General features: G+C 38.6%; 1 protein-coding gene across 3 annotated transcripts in view; it reads right to left on the bottom strand.

Moving 5' to 3' along the window:
- LOC127435096 (exocyst complex component 4-like) overlaps positions 1-26445 on the bottom strand; it is a 176747-nt gene that overhangs the window by 68456 nt on the left and 81846 nt on the right. For all 3 annotated transcript variants that reach the window (XM_051688287.1, XM_051688286.1, XM_051688285.1), the window contains exon 11: positions 4614-4833. In XM_051688287.1, the coding sequence (XP_051544247.1) occupies positions 4614-4833 (220 nt within the window). The remainder of the gene's footprint in view (positions 1-4613; positions 4834-26445) is intronic.

Genomic DNA, 26445 nt, shown 5'->3' on the forward strand with positions numbered 1-26445 from the left:
TTTATGGAGCTCCCGCTATCCAGAAAGGCGCTCATTAGCACAGCAGGGTAATTAGCAAGATGCTGCAGTCCTCGTTAAGGAGAAATCATAATCGTAAACAAATGGCTGTGCACATTTGGTGCTATCCCCTCTGTAATGAACTGCCACTGTTCTCAGAATGAAAGCAGTGGGCATGACCCAAACACACACAAACACAAAACTCAGAGAGACTTAAGATGACAGGTCTCAGTTTAAAGGGAAACAGGGTCCCATAATGGCTCTCATCTGAGTTGTATGATCTAATCAGAGCCCTGAACTCATCTCACTATCCCAAGCACATCCCTCATATAGTTAAAGAGACCGCTTCTCAATTGACCAGATCATGGATTCCGAGTGTAGAAAGACATGAAAATAACTCATTGCACATATACAATTGCACGTAGGAAGTTCACACACTGAAGAACAAAAAAATGTTTTGGTTATACAGTACTATACAAAAGCCTTAAAGGAATAGTTCACCCAAAAATGAAAATTTGCTGATAATTTACTCACCCTCAGGCCATCCAAGATGTATCTGAGTTTTTTCTTCATTAAAACAGAATTGAAGACTTTTAGGATTCCATTTCAGACCTCCTCCTCCAAACAATGCAAGTGAATGTCCTCCATTTTTTGACAGTCCAAAATGCATTTATTACTAATTTACGCTTCGGGGTATATATTGTTAAAAGATCAGACAAATACTGAGGAGCCAGACCATGCAGTGCTTTATATGTAAGCAGAAGTATTTTAAAATCAACATGAAACATGGCAGGGAGCCAGTGCAAGGATTCCAAAATAGGAGTAATGTGGCCACTTGTTCTGGTCCTAGTCAGGACCCTAGCTGCTGGATTTTGTACATATCGCAATATGTTAAGTGTGGCTTTAGAAACCCCAACAAGAAGTGCATTACAACTGTCAATGCAGGAAAAGACAAAGGTGTTGATCAGCTTTCCAGCCAGAGAAAAAGATAGCACAGGACGTAATCTTGTTATATGTCTGAGTTAAAAAAGGAAGTCTTAACAGTATTCTGCACATGGGGATCAAATGTCAAACTAGCATCAAAAATCACTCCAAGATTCTTCAGTTTTCTTTGAAACTCCAGAACACAGCCATCAACAGATAGAGTTATAGAACCAGCTTTACGAAGGTGGTGAGGAGAGCCAAAAAGCAAAACCTCAGTCTTATTATTGTTTAGACACTGTTAAAATTGTCAGTCATCCATATTTTTATCTCAGAAATACAATCTGAAAGAAAAAAAACAGCTACATTTTGACCATGTATAGAGTGGATGTAGATCTGAGTATTGTTTGCATAAAAGTGATAGTTAAGACTGAGTGATCTTAATAGCTGATCAAATAAATAAATACAAAAAAGTAAGGGGCCTAAAATTGAACCCTGGGGGACACCAGTATGAACTAACCAATCTCAGACCTGTAACCACCCATGGAAACAATCTGGCTACGATCGGAGAGATAGGATCTACACCAGATTAAAACAGTCTTAGAAACACCAAAAACAGTTTCAAGACGGGTGAGTAAAAGATTGTGATCGACAGTATCGAAAGCAGTACTGAGATAAAGAAGGATAAGGCTGGAAAGTGAGCCAGAATCAGATGCTATTAAAAAAATCATTGGTGACCTTGACCAAGGCCATTTCTGTGCTATGGAATTTTCAAAAACCAGACCAAAGGGGCTCAAAGAGATTATTAACAGTAAGGTGATTATGCAGTTGAGAGGCAACAACACGTTCTAGGATTTTTGCCAAAAAAGGAATATTAGAAATAGGACGGTTGTTTAAATTGTCCAAATCAATGTTTTGCTTTTTTGGAACTGGAGTTACAGTAGCAATTTTTAATGCTGCTGGCACAACACCAGTGCACAGGGAGTCATTTATTATGCTGAGAACAGCCGGACACAAGGAGTCAAAACAAGATTTAAATAATCTTGTAGGGAGAGGATCAAGTATGCAAGTGATGGCTTTCATACATGATACCTCTTTAATAAGCGAATCAGAGTCAAGTTGAAAGAAATTAGAAAAAGGGATACCAGAAAAACTGGACAAACAGAGTGGTGAGGCAGAAGAGACAGATGGAGTAAGAATGAGTTTACAGGCATTGTCAATTTTAGAACTAAAAAAATTAAGAATATTCTTGCATAACTGATGTGAGACAGGCAAGGTGGTGCCACTGTTAACTTTGAACAGTCTATTTATAGTGTGAAAGAGATGTCTGGGATTGTTTTGATTATTTTCAATAATCTGAGCAAAATAAAATCATCTAGCAGATTTGATTGCTGCTCTATAATCACCTAAGTGGTCTTTCCAAGTTTGGTAATAAATGTTCAAGCCAGAAAGACGCCACTTATGCTCCATTTTATGACAATCTGCCTTCTTTAAGCGCTGGCTGCCATTATACCAGGGAGTAGAACGGGCATAGAAAATATTACGTGACTTTAAAGGAGCAAAGGAATCCAAGTTAGAGACAAAAAACTTTGTCCTCAAGGGGAGCAGAAAATAAATAGCTTAGAGTGGAAACAACAGGGTTGGCAAAATCTGTCTGATCAATTGATTTCCACTTTCGGAAATTAACAGTGTGAGAAGAGGACATGCTTGAATGAGGCAATTCCAGATTAAAAAAGATAGCTAAGTGGTCAGAGAGACCAATATCAACAGAAGAGAACTGAGACACAAAAGAATCATTTGCAATCACCATATCTAAAGTGTGACCTTTGTTATGAGAGCCACTAACAAACTGAGTCAAATTAAGACATTCTAGTAAAGACAGAAAGTCCTTGGCCATCACAGAGTTATTATGGTCAGTGTGTATGTTAAAGTCCCCCAAAATAAGGATTGTCTTGAATTTGAGACACAACATTGACAAAAAAATATTGGCAAACTCAGACATAAAAGCTTAATTTGACTTTGGAGGTTTATAGACTGTAGCGATGATGGTTGCTTGCTCTGCAGGGCAGAGATGCTCAAAACGAGGCATTCAAATGACATAAACTGTGGTACAGACACAGAGCTTATGTTATATTGCAGATTATATAGCACAATGATACCCCCACCTCTGCCAGAGAGTCAGGAAAAATCAAACAGCCCATAACCCGTAGGAGTACTCTGGTTAAAAAAATCCCATCATTTTGTTTGTGCCATATTTCTGTTAAAAACAATAAATCCAGTTTTTTTGTCTGTGATGACGACCGATAAAAGCAGAGCCTTGTTATTCACGGAACGTGCATTAAATAACGCAACATTAACCAGGCTCTGAGACACAGAGGGAAAGGATTTAAGCTCCGAGCGGGAAAGCGATGACAAATTATTGAGGTTAGCACCAGTATAAAACAGTCTTTTGGTCTTTCGCCGAGACATAGGGACAGAGATGTATTATATAGAGATAGTATTTAGTATGTCCCTCTTTTGTTTTATTGACAAACATGGACTCCACAAGTTTGTGCAGAACCTGATGCATTAGATTTTTTGAATCCAAGGTTTTCAATGTGGACTCTTTTTTTGAACCCCACTAGAATAAGAGAAAAGGCGTGATTTCATAGAGAATCCGCAGTGCTGGCGGAAACAGCCTGAAGATTTTATTCTTCTCAAATGATTATGTGTTTGTGTGTGGCTGTGTGCTGGTGTTTGTATAACCAGCAAATATTATAAAGGTAAGAATAGAGACAATAGTCAGTCTCTTAGCAGATGAACCATGAACATACAGCAGTCTCCATGGTAATAAAAAGCTGCATTTCCTGTGCCTGCAGGAAGCAGCCCTGGGAGAGACGAACAGCAGGCAGCTGGTCGCCGCAGCACTGTGCTGTGTGTTGTACAAGCTGCACTTAACTGCTGATTCCAGGTCAGCCAGGATCAAACACAATTTCAGCTCCAATTATGATGTAGGGTGATAGTGGGGTAGGTAGCCTTTATCGGCACTCTCGGGAGACAGAAGGAGAAGAAACAGGGAGGAAAAAAATAACCTTCCCCCTCTGTGTAATTCAGAAGAGAAAACAATCAGACGAGGCATTTGCACACTTGACCGGTAGGTAAATGCTGTTTGAACAGTTAGTCTAATAAATGGATGGACTAATGCGAGAAAGAGAGAGAGAATAAGATCTTTTATGTTTGTGTATGTACTTAGCCATAATTTGGGGACAGCCACTAAATTTACACTGCACCAGAGAACTGCAAATCCATTGATTTTCATGGGGATGGTGCGTCACAAGGTCAAAGAGTAAAACACATGGGTTTGCAAAGGTGATCCACTGTCATGTGACCAAAAATTGAGAAAATTTTAACTTTTGCAATTACTTTGAAATACTGATGGGTTGACCAATAAGTATTTCAAAGAAGCGGAAATTCAATTTACTCTATTACCACTTGATTTCAAACACCCTCAAAACAAATCTTACACATTTATTTCCGTCAGCTTTCTCTAGTATGTACTGTAAGCCCCCTAATGGAAAAATGGTTCATAAAGTAAATAAATCTGTAAAATAGTTTGCCTCTAGATAGGATTTAGTAAAAGACTGGCATAGAAAAGGTAAAGAGAAAGTGCAGAGAAGAAAATAAAAAATGTACAAAAATAAAGAAAAAGAAGATACCTGTAAAAGAGGTCTTTGAACCCCCAGGTTTTTCATGGTGTCAGCACTCGCAAGGATCTTGAGTGGGTCAGATACTTTAGTCACGGCCTCAATATCCTTATTGGTCTCGGTGCGGACCTGACTGAGGAACAGGTCATTGATGTAGTAGGTGAGGAAGGTTCGTAGCTGACACTGTTTCGCCTGAGCTGGACCCATAAGTGATTCAATTTCCTGAATGAACCTGAGGACACAAAGTAATCAGACACTGAATGAACAATTTCCCCAAAATGACATAAATGAGATATACACCCACTGAGCATTTTATTAGGAACACCTGTACACCAACTTATTCATGCGATTATCTAATCAGCCAATTCTGTGGAAGCAGTGCAATGCATAAAATCATGCAGATACAGGCCATGAGCTTCAGTTAAAGTTCACATCAACCATCAAAATGGGGAAAAAATGTGATCTCAGTGATTTAGACCGTGGCGTGATTGTTGGTGCTAGACGGGCTGGTTTGAGTATTTCTGTAACTGCTGATCTTACAGTGGTGCCAAAAAAAACAAAAACAAAAAAACATCCAGTGAGCTGCAGTTCTGCGGACAGAAATGCCTTGTTGATGAGAAAGGTCAACAGAGAATGGCCAGACATGTTCAAACTGACAGAAATGCTACGGTAACTCTGATAACAACTCTGTACAATTGTAGTGAGCAGAATAACACCTCAGAATGCACAACATGTCGAACCTTGAGGCGAATGGGCTACAACAGCAGAAGACCACGTCGGGGACTTTATTAGGACAATAGTGTTCCTAATAAAGGGCTCAGTGAGAGTATGTACAGTATGTGCAAGGTTTGTATAAGTTTGCCGGTGTCAGAGCCATGGCCTAGCGTTAGCATGTGTCCAGCATCCATATTTAGGTGTGTTAGTGTGTCAAGTGGGAGGGTTTAAATCCTCATGTGTCCCAATCCAATTTCCCCTTCTTCTCCCCATCATTTTATGTAATATCTCCAATTTCAATATCAATAAATTGAGTGGTGGTGGTGTAGAGGGCTAAAGCACAGAACTGGTAAGCATAAGGTTGCCGGTTTGATCCCAACAGCCACCACCTTTGTGTCCTTGAGCAAGGCACTTAACTCCAGGTAGCTCAGGGGGATTGTCCCTGTGATAAGTGCACTGTAAGTCGCTCTGGATAAAAACATCTGCCAAATACATAAATTTGCAATGTAAATGTAAATTAGCAAAGAAAATAAGTTCATAAGTTTTCTAGGCTGTAAGTGGCATTATAAAAGATCTAGTAGTAAAACAAAAACAACAAAAATCAAATATGACCACCATTTCTAGCTTTTAAGTAATGCACAATCTATGTTAGTGAGGGAACAGGACAGGTGTTGAGCAGGGACAGGCAGTTGCATATGAATAGACAGAGGCACATAGATCAGCAGGAATGCTGATTTATCACTGTGAGACTACAGCTGCACAACCCCCCCAACACTAAACACCACCATCAGCACTGCACAGCCAATTAGTCAACCCAGCTGAGGGGAGCCCATCCGCACATGTGTGCATTAGAGAGATTAACTGCGGAGGCACACCTACATCCCTCAGTAAGCAACACCTGTACCACTGTGTTTAGTAAAACACTGCCATTTCATCCCTGAAATAAACCTATTAAAGAGTAAAATCACTGAAAATCTTTTAATTAAACTTAGGATATTTCCGAGATCATTAAAACGCTGTGAATAGTTTATGATTATTGACCATTGTCATTACTGTCTCACTATGTTCATCAAAGGGAACATTAACATTAATGTGAGTGCTGCTTACCTATGCAAAACTCAATGCCACAATGCTAGGGTGTAGTGGGTGTTGCTATGTGGCTGCTGAGTGGTTTTTATTGTATAGCTATGCAGTTTCTATGGTATTCTGCATGGTTGCTAGGGTATTGCTAGGGGTTGTGGATGGTTGCCACGTCTATATGATATTCTTGTCCCTAGATATGGCTCAGGTCCATTCTTTTGCCCGAAAACATTGAAAAGTAAAAGCATACCTCACAATCTGATTTAGCCTTCATGTCACTAGTTTAAATGGTCAGGAAAAGTTACATGCCAAAGTGTAATACTTAGGGTTAGGGGTTTGTCCAAATGGTGATCCTTAGCAAACACCACTATTATGTTTGAAATAGCATCAAAAATGTATCAGTGCCAGTGACCATCCGGCCATTAGATCAATGTGTTTCGGTGAGGAACTCTGAACTTCAAGAATGAGAAGTGAGGAAAACTTTTGTTTAATTGAATAGCCATAATTCAGATTTGTTCTCTGCATTGTGTAATAGCAGAGTGCTGCCATCTGGGTTGTATATAATATATGGCTGGGCTTCTCAAGACCCTCTTGAGTAATTTGGCATGGTTTAGAAATACAGCAAAAGATAATGACTCCATCTCCTCTTCATTATGTCACCAATACAAATGTTCTCTATCAGAATTCTTCACACCAGATGGTGTCTCTTACTTTCTGCATCACCCCGTCTTACAGACACACACTCATTGCCACACAAACACGTATCCCCTCACCGCCATCATGTGATCATCTTTCCATGTTAATATTTCATTCCATAAATCTGTTTGATCAATGGTGTTATGAGGTAAATAGAAGGTGACAGCTGCCATAAAGGCTGGTTGGCTCAGCTAATAGAGTTCTGCTTAGTCCAAATCCAGAAGCGAGAAGTGCGGTGGATACATTGTGAGCGAAACAAAACAAAAACACAAACAAACAAAAAAAAATAACAAAACCTTCTGTAGTTTAAAGTTTACATTTTATCTCAACAGTGGAAGACAGGTAGAGTGTTCGGCAAACCTGTTTGATAAGCAGTCATCACTTTTGCAATTCAATTTGTCTTACTTTCACTTTTGGACTCTTTATATTCACTGTTGAATGCCTTACTGCTTTGTAAACTACTATACTGTAATAATAAACTACTATAGTTATAAGTCCTTAATTTCTACATTTTGTATTTGAATTCTAAGATACCCATCTTCATGTGCATGAGCCTTAAGCCTCTAAAACTTTAGTCACGATTTCTTAAAAGGAACCTTAAACTTATAAAACGTAAAAAGTTCCATTTCACTGGGCAAGAAGGAAAAATAAAAATTCTCTCTCTCTGCGTTTGATCACTAGCATGCTGCATTAGGCAGGTGTGGAGAAGTTAGACAGCTCTCCTCTCTGCACTGGCATGTGATGTGTGAAGTGTGTATGTATGTGTGTGTGTGTGTGTGTGTGTGTGTGTGTAACCAGACTTGGATGTGTTTGAGACATTTGAAAACTGAGTCAAGAGGAAGAAAAGATGTTTTATGATAGAGGGATAGAATAAGGACAGTGCAAGGACAGAAGAAGAAAGAGAGGAGGGTCAGGCTGGATTCTGCTGTGGATCAATCAGTCTCAGGCTTACCTGGGCTCACCAGATGCCCCACTGAGAATAGCTGCACGTTTCTGACAGCAGTACAGCAGACAGATAGAGGCAACCATGCTTAAATGCCACATACTCATAGCTAATACTTTCATGTCTCAAATATATCCATGGGTATTAAATAATACAAATCATACTTACAAATTAATGACAGTTAGGGGAAGTTCACACAGGACGCATTCTTGAGTATGAAATTTATCAAATACAGTGAACTGCGTCACAACGGTCAAGTACACAAATGGATGCAAGAATGCTCCTTTGTGAACACAGCCCCTTATAGCAACAAAAATTGGGTAGATGACACTGATCTGGGATATGAGCAGAGGAGCAGTTACAGTCCTAAACCCCCTCAAAGCAGGATGAGATATCTCTAAACCAAGCTCACAGCTAATAAGGGGATTATGGCATGTAATCAGAGCTGGGTGCTTTTGCATTCTGCCCACAGAAATAGAATTACTCCTGCATGATCAGGACTGATCACAGTCACAATTGGTCATTGATAGATTATCTTAACCCATCAAGGGGATAACAGGAATGTCACAGAGGGTTTGAAATAACGATTAAAATCACAAGAGTGTTAAAGGAAAAGTTCACCCAAAATGTACCTTTTTTTTTCTTTTTTTCTTTTTTCTGTGGAACACATAAGGAGAAATTTGAAGAATGTTGACGTTACTCTTTTCCATATAATGAACGCATACAGTGTACGCATACGCACCCAGTGAACAGGGTGGCTGTTATTAATGACAAAAGTGCCCCATTAAAGCATCAAAAAGTGTCCATATGATTAGTCACTGATGGCAAATGCCATTCCAGAGTGTCTCATAACAAGTTTGAATAAGCAGAAGTGTCAATGAGATTTTAGAACTATAGTGGAGGGCTTAAAGTCTGCTAAGGTGTGTGGTTGTAGGTCTCCACTCCCTCTACGCAAATTACTTTAACTTGAAATTTAACAGAAACTTTAACAGAAAATGTCAGCACAAGCTCTCCAATGACTTTACAGTGTTGCACTGAATTTACTGCCCAAGAGCCTTGCTCTTTTTCAGCACGCATCTCTAACTCTTGAAGTGGGACTCGTCTAAATCAAAGCAGTCATTCTCAAAGCCTCTCTCCTTCTCTTCCTCTCTCAAACACAGAGTCAGAGAAATATTACACAAACACCGAGTCCCAGTTTATTAGTGGCGACTGCCTCTGATTGCGCTCAACAGCATCTAATTAACTGTCATTAGAAAACAGATGTCTGTGCCCAAGGCCTTCACTGGATTATTGCTTGCAGAGTACCCTGCCTGTGAATTCACATATAAACACACACATGAAAGATGGTACGTCAACCACTTTCTGTTCTTCCCACCTCTAAAACAATTACAAGCTCGGTAATTAAACCATCCTTGAAGTATAAAAATGTATTTGTGTTAAATTGAAGACTATTGAATAGTAAAGAGAGAGGAAATAAAGGATAGTTGGCCAAGTCATTTTTAATAACAGTAAAGTGCCATGAGGTTTGCTGTCTGTTATTGGTTCATCGAGATGAGCTCACCAGCTGGGTAGGTTGGCTTGTGTAATGGACATGCTGCAGTTTGGTGTAATGTTCACTTCTGAAGACTGACAGTGAGCTTTATGTGAACTGAGAGAGAATGGCGAGGATATAAACAGTCGGTGCTCATACACCCACACACATGCAAAACACGTATAAGCCGCCTGAATTAAGTGCCACAGTTTTACAAACTTGTATTTTAATCCTTTATTTTCTAAACAACATTTAAGAACAATAAAAACAACCTTTTATCTTTAGTGGACATTTTTGTAATCTTTTCCTCATTAAAAGCAAAGATTAGCACGCAAAATAAATGTTAGGGGCTTTCAGAATAAGAACATGAATAGCACACTGAGTAGCAACAAAGATATTCAACACAACAGCAATGATCCACCTTTCAATGAACTAGATCCATGATCGTAAAAAAATATTGCTGTGTGGGATGATTTTATGGAATTTATAGACCATAATTAATTATTTTATTTCAATACGATAACCGCTTCAAAAGCAGGTTTTTAATAGCTCATGCCTCATCTCAATTACAAAGCCTATAAAATAATAGGGGGGGAAAAATGTTTTATAATTCAGCAGGTCTCACATCTCTGTATAGACTACATTTATAAATGCTTTATAAGCATGTAGATCAAACCTGTGGAATAACCAAAGGACATCACTAGATGGCAGTATGTCAGTTTTCTCTGTTGAATATCTCTGTTGCCTGTGCAGCCTTTACGAAGGGAAAATGTCTTTGAAAAGCATTAAGATTCCATTTATTGTGTTACTATTGAAACAGACTTTGCCATGCAATGTATTTAGCTTTGCGTACTTTCCTACAAAGACAGCGGTGAGGTATATTAATATGGCCAACCCACGCAGATGCCCACCAGCTCAGAGATCTCCCGCTGTCTGCTGCAGATCGTACACACAGACACACGAACATGTGCGCACGCAATCTCACTAAAGGTAGCAGAATGGGTGTAGGATGGAGATGCTTTATTGAAAAGCAAAGGACCAGCAAGCTAATTAAAACACATGGAGGCGGGAAGCAGAGAGAGTTGCCAGAGTCTTAGAAAAGTTCAGTTTTTTCCCTCTCATTTTTCTCTTCACTCTTATTTTTCTCCCTTTTTATATTATCATTATTTATTAAAACAAAACTCGCAAACCACAGAGAGCTGTTTGTCATAAGCTGTGTTTCTGTGAAAATTATTTCTCTGTTCCAAAACCTTTAAGGAGTCATGGGTGCGCTCTCGAAAAACATCTGTTTCAAAATTATTCAACTTAATTATGTTGCCTCCTAAGGGAACTTACTAGGTTTTAACTCCAAAGCAGCATTGCATGTACCCTTCATGGAGATAATAATTCTTAATAAATAATATACGCATTATATACACTCACTGAGCACTTTATTAGGAGCACTTTGGTCCTAATAAAGTCCCCGACGTGGTCTTCTGTTGTTGTAGCCCATCCACCTCAAGGTTCGACGCTTCTGTGTATTCTGAGATGCTATTCTACTCACTACAATTATACAGAGTGGTTATCTGAGTTACCGTAGTCTTTCTGTTAGCTCAAACCAGTCTGGCAATTCCCCAATGACCTCTCTCATCAACAAGGCCTTTCCGTCTGCAGAACTGTTGCTGGATGTTTTTTGTTTTTGACACCATTCTGAGTAAAATCTAGAGACTGTTGTGAATGAAAATCCCAGGAGATCAGCAGTTAAAGAAATACTCAAACCAGCCTGTCTGGCACCAACAATCATGCCACGATCTAAATCACTGAGATCACAATTTTTACCCATTCTGATGGTTGATGTGAACATTAACTGAAGCTCCTGACCCATATCTGCCTGATTTTATGCACTGCACTGCTTCCACACGATTGGCTGATTAGATAATCGCATGAATAAGTAGGTGTACAGGTGTTCATAATAAAGTGATTAGTGAGTGTGTGTATATATATATATATATATATATATATATATATATACACACACACACACACACACACACACACACACACACACACACACACACACACACACACACACACACACACACACTGGTGGCCAAACGTTTGGAATAATGTACAGATTTTGCTGTTTCATAAGGAAATCAGTAAATTAATTCACCAAAGTGGCATTCAACTGATCACAAAGTATAGTCAGGACATTACTGATGTAAAAGACAGCACCATCACTATTTTAAAAAAAAAAAGTAATTTTTGATAAAATCTAGACAGGCCCCATTTCCAGCAGCCATTACTCCAACACCTTTTGCTTATGTAATCATGCTAAATTGCAAATTTGGTACTAGAAAATAACTTGCCATTATATCAAACACAGTTGAAAGCTATTTGGTTCTTTAAATGAAGCTTAACATTGTCTTTGTGTTTGTTTTTCAGTTGCCACAGTATGCAACAGACTGGCATGTCTTAAGGTCAATATTAGGTAAAAAGTGGCAAAAAAGAAACAGCTTTCTCTAGAAACTCATCAGTAAATCATTGTTTTGAGGAATGAAGGCTATGCAATGCTTGAAATTGCCAAAACACTGAAGATTTCATACAAAGGTGTACACTACAGTCTTCAAAGACAAAGGACAACTGGCTCTAACAAGGACAGAAAGAGATGTGGAAGGCCAGATGTACAACTAAACAAGAGGATAAGTACATCAGAGTCTCTAGTTTGAGAAATAGAGGCCTCACATGTCCTCAGCTGACAGCTTCATTGAATTCTACCCGCTCAACACCAGTTTCATGTAGGACAGTAAAGAGAAGACTCAGGGGTGCAGGCCTTATGGGAAGAATTGCAAAGAAAAAGACACTTTTGAAACAGAAAAACAAAAAGAAAAGGTTAGAGTGGGCAAAGAAACACAGACATTGGACAACAGATAACTGGAAAAGAGTGTTATGGATCTTAAACCCATTGAGCTTCTGTGGGATCAGGTAGACTGTAAGGTGCATGAGAAGTGCTCGACAAGACTACAGGAAGTGTGGGATGAAATGTCACCTGAGTATCTGGATAAACTGACAGCTAGAATGCCAAGGATCTGCAAAGCTGTCATTGCTGCACGTGGAGGATTTTTTGATGAGAACTCTTTGAAGTAGTTTAAGAAGTTCTGAACATTTTTTTTTAAAATTGTAATAGTAATTTTTCACATTATTAATGTCCTGACCATACATTGTGATCAGTTGAATGCCACTTTGGTGAATAAAAGTACCAATTTCTTTCCATAAGAGCAAAATCTGTACATTATTCCAAACTTTTGGCCACCAGTGTGTATAATATACATATTCTGTAGATACTGTACACTGTATATATACAGTACTGTGCAAAATTCTTATTCTAATTCTTAGGCGCATTAGATGTTTAACAAAAATGTTTTTTTTAATCTTCTGCTTCAGTGTGTCAATAGGAAATATCAATTTAGGTTTCCAAACATTCCTTTTGCGAATAGAGTAGAACAGATGTAGAACAAGGAGCCCTGTTAAGGATGGTATGGCCCCCACTGAGACCTTATCTTAACATCGTCAAGTCAGTCTGTGATTACATGAAGAGATACAGTAGAAGCAACTGACAGCCTAAATACACAGAAATGTGACAAGTTTTTCAAGATGCCTACCTGCCAACAACCTTTAAAAACCTTCAAAAATGGTGCGCAAGTGTACCTAGGAGAACTGGTGATGTTTTAAATGCAACACCAAATATTATTTAGTTTTTTTAATGTACTTTGAATTAAGTTAATTGATAAATGAAATTAATTCAAACATCCTCACAATACAACATTCTTCACAACTGCCTAAAACAATTATTTTAGCCTATTTTTAAGATTTACACATTTAAATTTAATAACAAAAACAAAAACAAAAAACTAATTCAACTTTTATTAAAGATTACTTCATTTAAAATGAAGGAAATTTGTTATGAAACTGAAATGTGTACATCTTAAAAATAGGCAAAAATATACATATTTTTTGTTTATACATATCTCCAAGGCAGATCAAGCGAGATAAATGTTGATAATAATAATTTATTAAATGCTGAAAAGTATTGCTAAAATAATACAAAAAGTATTATAAAAAAATGTGCGGTATTTGTGCTTTTTAAAATATTGTTTCAATCCTCTCGTTTTGCCTATATTAAAATACATTTTATGTTGAGTGTCCCATTTTGTGTGAGGAACACTATTTGCATGGCACACAGAGTTGCTGCCTACTGTATGTAGAAGTCTCCAAATCAGTCGCTTATGAGGTTCCGTTTCAGTAAGGATGCTACCGTAGAACAGAGCTACCTATGTAGGGAATACGCAGTGAGCCAGTTAACTACATTTTGGAGCCAAGATTAATCTAAGAAATGTTGTTTAGGGTAGACCATCTTAGATATTTGAAGTATAAAATGTACATATGTGTGTGTGTGTGTGTGTGTGTGTGTGTGTGTGTGTGTGTGTGTGTGTGTGTTTGTGTGAGCAAAAGGGAAAGCCGTGTTTTAGCCCAATTAAACTAGGTGAAATCTATCACACGGAGAAGACCTGGGGCTTGGATCTCTGCAGTCAACAGGAAATGAGATCAGCTCGTTTGCCTGACATGTCCCTATGGTGACAAATTACCCTCCCTGATTCACTTTCACGTTCTTTGCTTTGCTTTTTCCCTCTCTCAATATCTTTCCCTCCCACCGACTTCCCACACTCTCACATCCTCAGTGCTCTTTTTCCATGTCTGCATATATGCCACACTACGGTACTGCACCAAAAAATGCTAAATGTAGCATTTACAAGAACATGCATCACTGCATTCCAAACTCACTTCACCGCACATCTGGCCTACGACTGACACGTTGGACTGGATGATAACCTGTCAGTATTTTTTTCTCTAAAAGCATTTGTTTTCAGAGCAGCAGAGGGCAGTTATTACCCAGCATGGAGTAACCGAAGGAGGAAACTCTGCGAATTGTGCCATTAGGGCAGGAGCTGGGTGGGGCCTGCAGTACTGCCTTTCATGGTAGTTTGCATGGGAGAGCAGCATCATACACAGGGTGATAACTGTATATCTCTATTCCCAAACCAATGAGCTGCCTCAATAAGGCAGATTTTAAAGGAATAGTTCACCCCAAAATGACAATTCTCTTAATATTCACTTACCCCGATGTCATTCCAGATGTGTATGACTGTATTTCTTCAGCAGAACACAAATGAAGATTTTAAGAAGAAGATAGAGCTCTGTCAGGTCCTTATAATGGAAGTACACGGATGCCAGCACTTTGACGGTCCAAAAGTCATATTTAGGCAGCATAAAAGTAATCCACATGACTCCAGTCGATCAATGAATGTCTTCTGAAGCAAACTGATAGGTTTATGAAAGAAACAAGTCGATAATTAAAACTTTTTTAACTCTAAATTGGCGCTTCCATTCAGGGCTCTGATGCGGTTTGAAATAGCCATACTGTGTTGTAAATAATTATTATTAAATTATCAATTTATTTTTACACAAACATATCAATTTGCTTCAGAAGACATTCATTGATCGACTAGAGTGATGTGAATTACTTTTATGCTGCCTAAATATGACTTTTGGACCGTCAAAGTGCTGGCATCCGTGTACTTCCATTATAAGGACCTGACAGAGCTCTATCTTCTTCTTAAAATCTTCATTTGTGTTCTGCTGAAGAAAGACAATCATACACATCTGGAATGGCATCAGGGTAAGTGAATATTGTGAGAATTTTAAATGTTTGGTGAACTATTCTTTTAAGTGACTGATTTGGAATGCTTTACATAGGCAGCAACATATGCATACACATTCAAACAGCACAAATAATTATAATTGATTTCAATACAGGCAAGGTGAAGGGCATGATACTCTAATATACAAAAAACGACTTATTTTAGACTATATTTTATAGATAATATATTAATTAGTTGTAAGTATATTGTTATGTATATTGGTATTGCCTTCTCCATAAAGAATTTACGCAATGCTGCTTAGAATTTAGTCAAAATGTGGCATCTTAGAAGGCAGCATAATTAATACGACTACCTTTTGGATAACCTGGTTATACATTCATTTTTGCAAGTTATTTTGCAAAATAGTAAATTTCCTGGTGAAAAAAACACAAGCGGTCCTTGATGAAAAACAAATAATGCTTTTTATTCCCTTTCACACAAATCACGAGTAAAAGGGCAGATTATCAGTTCATAAACATACTTTTCACCCTGTTCCTCACACAATGCTATTTTATGACAGCAAAACTGTTTTACTATATTGCACGGCTTGTAACCCTTTCATTACATAACCAACTACAATTAGAAGCTTGATCATGTGCAATGAAATGTGCAGTAGCTCAACCAATAGAGCATAGCACTTGCTATACAAAGGACCGGGTTACGAGTCCTCAAGGGCATGCGAGTCGACACGAGAGCCGAAAGTGTCATAAAAGCACCACAAAATAATGCGGTTGCTTCAGCTATTATATTTTTCATCTTACATTTCCTTTTTATGATGCTATTGGTTAGATTTAGGTTTAAGGTTTAGTGTAGGAGGTAAGTTTTGTTCATTTTAAATAAATAGTGTATTAGTCATAAAAACCTCATATGTTTGGGAGAAAATTTTGCTAGCTTTTAGCACCACTCAGTGGACATTTCACCTTGGAACTACCGCAACACAAGTAAGGAGCCACGTAATAACATTTTGCAAAAATGTTGCCACAGTTACATAATTTTCATGAGATCAGGCAACTTACTAGGTTTTGGAACAGAGCATACATGTGTGTGTGTATAAGTGTGTATAAGTGAGAGAGAGAGAGAGAGAGAGAGAGAGAGAGAGAGAGAGAAGGTGGGTGATTGTGCAGTTAAAAGGACGAGAAGTGTTGATTGACAAACTACCGGCTTCACAATTCAACCACCCTTGGGATCTGGTCTAATCAAGCTCCCTTTCAGGCCTCAAAATGGCTGAAACACTAGGGCCCATTTCAACTTCCCTCTTAATAGAGGCTGCAATGGCACACTAAACAATGCAAGAGGGGGCACTAGATTTTTATGAAGCCAATGGGCTGGTGTGGGCATGTGCGGTGGGCGGATGCATCCCGGAGTCTCTGTAATGGCGAATGGGACTCCAAGCACTTTAGAGCTCCTTAAATTAGAGCTCAGTGTTTCTACAGAAAGGAATCCAGCAAGCACTCCAGTGTTCCAGCTCCTCTGGGCTTTGAGGAAGAGAAGGACTCAATTAAATCACAGAGCCTTTGCCAAAGAGCACGGCCCAGGGCCAGCTTTATGATTTACGGGCCGACAGTGGAAAACAGTGAAGGCTGGTCCTCAGAGGTGACGGTAGAGACAGCACCAACTACATGAATTCAGGTAATACCTCCGTGGAGCATCGACTTAACTTTTAAATAGAAACTTTGTGTGCTATTCAATAACAGTTTGTCTGGTGTTGGTGTACAAACATAAGAATTTGGCTGGTGGTAGTTAGCACTGCATGCCTTTACGGCCAACATGATGGCCTATTTCTCCATCAATCCATCTCCTTATTTGCCTCTCTTACATTACAGGTAACTATAGGCAGCTAAGAGAGAAATCCAGAATACTGTAAGTTTTAAGAAGTATTTTTATCATTAAGATGATAGCAGGTCTTCAAACGACTAACATGCAAAATGAGAAAGTGGCTGGCATTGATAAGTTAAAGAATATTTTAAACCTGTATGATTTTTTTTCTTATATGGAACACAAAAGGAGATATTTTGAACAATGTCAACAATATCAAAAAAGTCATAAAAAGTGACCAGGGCTTCAAAAAGAAAAAAAAAGCATAATAAAAACACCATTAAAAGTAGTCCATACAACTAATAGCTATATTCCAAGTCTCCTGAAGCCACACAATAACTATTTACATTATTTACTAGAAGTCTTTCCCTCTGCCAGGGTCACATATTTAGGGGGACTTTGGGCAAAAAAGCCACCAAAAATGACAAAAATGCCCCCTAAATTCAAAATGTGGTGGCAACAAATGCCTTCGTAATGAATTCTTCTGTTTTTATTTGTAACATCTGATATAGTTCTTAATTTTCTATTACAGCCCTAGTTATACATAATATGGGATAAATTATGCATAAATGTTAAGAGGAAGTTCTCAGTCTTGAGAATCTATAATAATGAAATGATAAAATTAAAGTACTTGACATAAAGGAATGAAGAAAAAATATTTAAGGTAAAAAAAACAAAAAAAAAATGCCCTTGAACATCAAATCCAGGGAGCAAATTTTGCCCCTTAACGTAAAAATCAATTTCTGACTGCTCTCTGCCGTTGCTCTCAAATCTCATTTGGGCATACACATTTTCAAACTTGGCGCGTCAAGACGCATCACATCAAGTTTGGCATCAATGATTCCAAAACAATATTGGTTCTAGTAAGTGTCGTCCCCAGACATGTCATTCTTCAAAATTCACTTACAACAACATTTTTTATTCATGTTCCATAGAAGTAAGAAAGTAATGAGGATGAGAAAATCATTACAGATTTTTAATTTTTGGGATATTTCCTTTAAACTGTTGTTGTTAAACAAATAATGGACAAAAAGTTTGAAAGAACAAAGGCTTTTCTTTCCAAATCTTCTGGCATGGGCATAGATTTTGTGGGAACTGATAGTAAAGAAGGAGTGAATGACTCGGAATAACCCAGAAGTCTTGCTCTAAGTGTAGAACGCTATAGGCCTTGAGTGCCAACAGGCACTAAATGCAACAGTCCCCTCGTTTCAAAACACAAAGCCTAGAGAACACAACTATGCTTAACACCCTCCAAAACCACCCACTGCATTGCAGCAGACGCAGAGACTAAAAAAAGTGCTTTCTCACTCCAGACCAGAGGATGTATTGCAGTGCAGAGCCAGATAAAGGGCTTTAAAGCATGTAGCAGCTGTTATCTGTCAGTGACCCTAGCAACAGATCATTATAGTGGTCGGATCATCCCATGGACTGTTAAAGCTAGGCAACAATGTACTTCATTATAGTGTTGCACTATAACCACCATCCTCATATTGCTCCAAACCCTGTTTGATGTTTTTTTTTTTTTTTTTCCCACATAATACAAAAGGAGATATTAGGCAGAATGACTCAATCCCCACTCACTTTCATTGCACCTTTTTTCATACAATCAAAAGTGAATGAGGCAAACATTCTGCCAAACATCTCCTTTTACACGGAAGAAAGTCATCCTTGGAACAACATTGGGTAAATATTTGAATCCCATTAAAGTAACAGTTCACCCAAAAATGCACATTCTCTGACATCACGCTTCGTGTCAGCTGCTGGCAGGAAGCGCTTTTTAAAAGTAAATAACATTTTAATAATCGATTTATTCTTCACGAAAACTTATCAGTTTGCTTCAGAAGACATTCATTGATCGACTGGAGTCATGTGGATTACTTTTATGCTGCCTAAATATGACTTTTGGACCGTCAGTCCAAAAGTGCTGGCACCCATGTACTTCCATTATAAGGACCTGACAGAGCTCTATCTTCTAAAAATCTTCATTTGTGTTCTGCTGAAGAAATACAGTCATACACATCTGTGATGGCATCAGGGTAAGTGAATAATGAGAGAATTTTCATTTATGGGTGAACTATTTATACTATTATACTATTTAACAGCCAATTGTTGTGAATACAGAGAGCATGAATTGAACAAATGATGTATAGTTTGACAGGAAAATAGGATTTCTTTCCCCCCTTCAATCACCCACAGGTATAGAGGAAACCAATCTATGAGTTCCTATTGGTCTTATAGTGTTCAAAAGGCCATTTTCAAAAACTGGAATAACATAGTAAATCATATTTACCACCCTTGCACTTGTTTTGCGCCATTTCTCTCTCTACAACTCTCACTTTTTAACAAATTCTCTTTCCCTAAGCCGAATTGTTAGTCCCCCAGCAAGCATTAACTGCCATATATATCTACACAGACAGCTCCGTCCGCTCACCCGAGTGGTATACTGAAACAGTTTGAGGTGAACTGGTGGCTGAGTGGATGTGAATAGAAAACAATGAAATAAGAGGGCAGAGGAAAAGGGGGGGGCTAACAGAGTATATAGTGCTGTGAAACAAATACTGTTGTCTGGTCAGATGGGAGACAGGGGAGAGGGCATTTTTGTTAAATTTGTAGGGTGCTGTTAAAAAAGCAACCCATTAAATTATGTTTACTCAGTGGCCTTTTCCTTGTATTCCCCATATGCGACCATCAGAAAGAGGCGCGTCAATCACTGAAAGTGCCAGAGCCCCGAGGCAAAATAATATGGTTCATATTTTGCTCAGCGAGATTCAATTGCGACCGGCGAGATCACCTCTGCTCTGAGCTGTCATATATATGATTCACATTAGCATGCAAATGGGCGATGTGTCTGGCTTTCGCAGGTATGCGGGGTGCAGACGTTCCCAGGTACACGGGTGGCTGTCGAGCATGTGGTGGATGTGAATGAGGTCAGGTGACCCTCTCACTGGAATGCAAAGCTGTCTGTCTGCAAAGGCCTGGAGAGTACCTGCAGGGTTATTCTGGAATAAGGGGATAACCTTGAGCTAGATTTGAACAAGTTGTGCTGAGAGCGGCAGTGTGTGATTGTCTGAGCTTTCTGTGTCGTAATCCAGATCATTGAGAATCACAGGCTTCCAGGAGTTCTGGCTCCTGGCAACAAGTGGTGGGACCTGGTGATATGATATTACATCGATGTCTTGGCTGCGATACAATATTGCAATTATTTATGTAAAGTTATTTATTGCCATTTAAAACTGTAATATATTACAGTATATTCTCATTTGTCTATATTGAACTTGGACAACAAGCGCTATACTTCCTGCTTTACTTCATTGTAGAGCCATTAAAGTAGTGTAGAGCAGATGCACATCAGTGTCAGTAAACGATGTAAGGGAATAGCGTTCCTTGGTTCCAGCTTGTTTATCAGTTCACAAAAACCCTTACAGTTTAACTGTACAGATGATCTGAGTTTGCATTTTGGTCAAACCGATATAATTGAGTGTACTGAAAGTGAGAGAGCGAGAGAGAGAGAGAGAGAGAGAGAGAGAGCGAGAGATACACGTGCACACATACACCTACAGTGCATCCGGAAAGTATTCACAGCGCTTCACTTTTTCCACATTTTGTTATGTTACAGCCTTATTCCAAAATTGATTAAATTCATTATTTTCCTCAAAATTCTACAAACAATACCCCATAATGACAACGTGAAAGAAGTTTGTTTGAAATCTTTGCAAATTTATAAAAAAAAAAAGAATGAAAAAAATAAAAAAAATCACATGTACATAAGTATCCACAGCCTTTGCCATGACACTCAAAATTGAGCTCAGGTGCATCCTGTTTCCACTGATCATCCTTGAGGTGTTTCTACAACTTGATTAGAGTCCACCTGTGGTAAATTCAGTTGATTGGACATGATTTGGAAAGGCACACACCTGTCTATATAAGGTCCCACAGTTAACAGTGCATGTCAGAGCACAAACCAAGCCATGAAGTCCAAGGAATTGTCTGTAGACCTCCGAGACAGGATTGTATAGAGGCACAGATCTAGGGAAGGGTACAGAAAAATTTCTGCAGCACTGAATGTCCCAATGAGCACAGTGGCCTCCATCATCCGTAAATGGAAGAAGTTTGGAACCACCAGGACTCTTCCTAGAGCTGGCCGCCCGGCCAAACTGAGCGATTGAGGGAGAAGGGCCTTAGTCAGGGAGGTGACCAAGAACCCGATGGTCACTCTGACAGAGCTCCAGCATTTCTCTGTGGAGAGAGGAGAACCTTCCAGAAGAGCAACCATCTCTGCAGCACTCCACCAATCAGGCCTGTATGGTAGAGTGGCCAGATGGAAGCCACTCCTCAGTAAAAGGCACATGACAGCCCGCCTGGAATTTGCCAAAAGGCACCTGAAGGACTCTCAGACCATGAGAAACAAAGATTGAACTCTTTGGCCTGAATGGCAAGTGTCATTTCTGGAGGAAACCAGGCACCGCTCATCACCTGGCCAATACCATACCTACAGTGAAGCATGGTGGTGGCAGCATCATGCTGTGGGGATGTTTTTCAGCGGCAGGAACTGGGAGACTAGTCAGGATCGAGGGAAAGATGAATGCAGCAATGTACAAAGACATCCTTGATGAAAACCTGCTCCAGAGCGCTCTGGACCTCAGACTGGGGTGAAGGTTCATCTTCCAACAGGACAATGACCCTAAGCACACAGCCAAGATAACAAAGGAGTGGCTACGGGATAACTTTGTGAATGTCCTTGAGTGGCCCAGCCAGAGCCCAGACTTGAATCCGACTGAACATCTCTAGAGAGATATGAAAATGGCTGTGCTCCGATGCTCCTCATCCAACCTGATGGAGCTTGAGAGGTCCTGCAAAGAAGAATGGGAGAAACTGCCCAAAAATAGGTGTGCCAAGCTTGTAGCATCATACTCAAAAAGACTTGAGGCTGTAATTGGTGCCAAAGGTGCTTCAACAAAGTATTGAGCAAAGGCTGTGAATACTTATGTACGTGTTTTTTTTTTTTTTTTTTTTATAAATTTGCAAAGATTTCAAACAAACTTCTTTAACGTTGTCATTATGTGAGAATTGTTTGTAGAATTTTGAGGAAAATAATGAATTTAATCCATTTAGTAATAAGGCTGTAACATAACAAAATGTGGAAAAAGTGAAGCGCTGTGAATACTTTCCGGATGCACTGTACCTGGGATTTAAAAATCAGTTCAACTGGTAATTTCAATCTGGCTGTGAATGAACTGAAAGATAAAGCAATGAGAGTCTTCTACATGATTAAACAAACAATCCAATATGAAATTCCAATTCAAATCTGGCTAGAAATCCTAAAAACAAAAAATGGAGCCAATTTAATTGTATGGAAGTGAGGTATGGGGACCACTGAAATCACAAGAATTTTCAAGTTGGGAAAAAGAGTCTGTAGAAACGTTGCACACCCAAATTTGTAAAAACATTTTAAAAGTACACAGGGCAACACCAAACAACTCATGCAGAGCTGAATTAGGCAGATACCCCCCTGTTAATTAGTGTCCAAAAAAGAGCGCTCAATTTCTACAAGCATTTAAAGAACAGTGACCCGACCTCCTATCACAATCAAGCACTCCAGTGCCAAGAGTAGAATGTGGAGTGCAGTGCTCTCTCCCAGCTAGTGCTCAAACTGAACCCATCACAGGACAACACACACACACACACACACACACACACACACACACACACACACACACAATCTGGCCCAGACCAAATTATAAAACAACAAAAAGAACATTACATCACCCATTGGAAACATATCACACAATCACAAAAGAAAGTGCAATTCTATTTGGAACTCAAAAAAGATTACACAACAGCAGAATTTTTGAGCACTGTAAAAGATCAAAAGCTGAGGAAGACATTGACAAAATATAGACTTAGTGACCATCCACTGGCCATTGAAAGAGGACGTCACAGACAGAGATATCTGCCCAGAAGACAGACTGTGCTCCCTGTGCACACAGAGAGCTGTAAGAACTGAGGAACATTTCCTACTACACTGTGACCACTATCAAAACCTTCGATCTTTCTTCTTCCCAAAATTTGATAAAATAATACTGAACTTTATGACCAAATTAAACAAAATTGAGTCAAACATTAGGAGAAAACACAAGCCTTTTATTAACAACAGCTACGTAGATATGTAGCAGCCTGCCATAGGCTCAGAGAGACCACAGCCACTGGACAAAAACTAAACAAACTTGTTACATTATCAAATGTGTGCGTATGCTCCAAATTGTTTACTTGTATTTGATTTATTTATTTTATTTTCCTTGCATTTTGTTTCTCACGTAATTAGATTATACTGTATAATTTTCTTTTAATGGCCATTGCTTTGGCAATACTGTACAACAGTCATGCCAATAAAGCTTGTTTGAATTTGAGAGAGAGAGAGAGAGAGAGAGAGAGAGAGAGAGAGAGAGAGAGATGGACATCCTCACATGAACTAAGGATGGAAGTGAAATATATTTGCGTGTGGATAGAAAGAGGGAGCAATGGTGTGTTCCTAATGTGATGAGATTAGCCAGTATTCTGCTGTGATTAGTGTCCATGTAAGTGATGAAGTATTCAGCGGAGAATGCTACATAAACTTTATGGTAGGCAGCAGGTGGTAAACAAGCTAAGCACAAACATACCCATCATAGATTGTAAGCTTTGTGCTTTTAAAGATGATCATAAATTAGACAAATGCAAAAACTCAAGTAGGGAGGCAGTATGGCTAAATCATGTTTGCCTGGGTTATGGATTTTTAACATGAATGGCTTGCTTGCTTTTGTTAAACAATAAAAGGAAAATCTATATAAAATATCAATATATTAAATCTGATTATTTTTTTTTTTTATTAAAAAAAAATTATTTTAAAATACTCCTATCCCATCTTAAATGTGCACTCACTAATTTTTTTCCTCATTAAACAAGTTTTACTCCTAAAAAAAATTTATAGCAATTTTGAAACATATGTATATGATCATTACCATGAGATGAAGACTCTGGTGATATCAGTAGCCTTGTAAATGCTGTTTTACTCTACATGAAAAGGGTCTCCTCATGGGGTCTGCCATGTTAGGATCACATGACCAGCCAAATACTCACCTCATCTCAGTAACCGCCCTGTTATTGGACACTTTCACTCATGGATTAAATTAATCATGGCAAACTGTAGTGAATTTCTACAATGGCATTGGTAACTGAAAACCATTGTGTTTAAATGATGCTGCATCCACACCACTAGGTGTCAGTGTAAGTTAAAGAAATTACTAAGTGCACCTTTAATGTACAGAGACAACTAGAAGTAAGCCATTTATAGGTTGATTTCCCAGAAAAGTGTACAGTGTGACTCAGTGGTTCTCTAAACATTGTTCTATTTGTTTGAGTGCCCCGACATGGCAATTGTTTTTTTGTTTTTTTTATGAAAGCTTCTTGCATTTAAAGCTGGGAGGTTTGAACACTACTGCCTAATTCTCTTCATCGCCACCTTGCAGAAATGTTTTAGAGTTGATTGGCTAAGAACTTCAATGGAAACATTTTGAAATGTGTAGGCATAGGCTAATCAAGACTAGGTTTGCTCTAATTAGAGTAAAATTCTAGTATCTAGATTTTTTGCAACATGACAGGAAAAGAAAATGCTGCCAAACCTTCCAAATATCAGTCATCTACCCTTCCCTACCAATCAAATAACAGAAGCTGAAAGAATATCTGTTGGTAAAAGCAGATAATGAAAAGGGTCTTCTGAATACTCATTTCAGGAGATGACAAATGCATGATTTAAACCAACTAGTTGCACACCACATGGATATTTTTCTTTGTTGTCTTTATTACATTCCATTTTGATCTTTGAGCAGCAAAAAAAAAAAAAAAAAAAAAAACACTACCAAGAGTTTTTGGACAATGCCTCTGTAAAGGGCAGAGAAAGGCATTATGGGTAGGATGACTCTCAATAATGAGAGTCTCGATGGTCTCTAAAATTGGCTTCACATACGTTCAACTTCCAAAAGAGCAAGAAAATGAAAGGAGCTCATCAGAAGTTCTCAATTCATGGCTAAATGAAAATGAAAGTCAAATATGGCAGATATTCTGCTAACAAAAGCACTGCGAAAGGAGAGCAAGAGTGAGAGAGGAAGAGAAATTGAGAGAAAGAAACAGAAAATGAACAATCAATTTCTTGTCAGTTTCTTTCTGGTTTGATTGGAAAATTCGAGCCGTGCAGACTTGCAACACCTGGGATCCATGTGGCCTGTAGAACAGAGACTTTTGATGGCTCTCCATCAAAGCAAAGAGTCCATTTCAGCCCCACACACACTTCTGAACTGTTATTCTTTCCACTCAAGTTCTCCAGCATCTGATATCTCCCCAACTTTCGCAATAACCATCTGTTATGGCATTTTACCTCTGTACTGAGGCAATTCTACTCTTCTCTTCCTCTGTTTTGTTCTCCTACAGAGCTTAAAGCAGAACTGTGCTGATGCCTTGTACTTAGCAAATTACACTTGCAACCAGCAGGAATAAATACTAGAGATAAAGACTGCTGTAATGTCCTCAAATCCATTAGAATCTCATATTCACACATGGTAGAAATCACATTACAACACAGCTAATATCATTTAACTGAATTCAGCAGCCCGTGAGTGAAATAGTAACATCACACATAATGGATTTTTTCTCATAGTATGCTCTGACCTAAATTCCATTAGGATCTGTGTTAGGTTTCCTACCCATCTTCTCACTTTACTTGAATATAAGATAGAAAATTATTTGGGTGTATTACATCACAATCCAGGGGAGAGAAAAAATTTGACTTTTTATGAATCTGATTATCTTGCGAACACTGACAGTTGACAAAGTGGTCTATCTAAGAAAAAACTAATTTCAACTACATCCATGCACTGCGTGCTGTAAAAGCACCCAAGTGTTTTAGGCCAACAAGGAGGTTCCCTCTATTAAACATTATTTGCTATTTAATGAGAACCATCATTGAGAAAAATGAGGGGGAAAAAACATCTGTACACATTATGTCACTTCTAAATGGTCCTAAAAATAGGCTTAATTTTCTTAATGGAAAATGTAATTTATGTTATTTTTTATTTTTTATATTGGGGTGATATACACTCAGTGAGCACTTTATTAGGAACACCTGTACACCTGCTTATTCATAAGATTATCTAATCAGCCAATCATGTGGCAGCAGTGCAATACATAAAATCACGCAGATACGGGTCAGGAACTTCAGTTAATGTTCTCATCAACCATCAGAATGGGGAAAAAATTTGATCTAAGTGATTTCAACTCTGGATTGATTGTTGGTCA

This window comes from Myxocyprinus asiaticus, chromosome 45 (genome assembly GCF_019703515.2).
Source record: "Myxocyprinus asiaticus isolate MX2 ecotype Aquarium Trade chromosome 45, UBuf_Myxa_2, whole genome shotgun sequence".
Lineage (NCBI taxonomy): Eukaryota > Metazoa > Chordata > Actinopteri > Cypriniformes > Catostomidae > Myxocyprinus > Myxocyprinus asiaticus.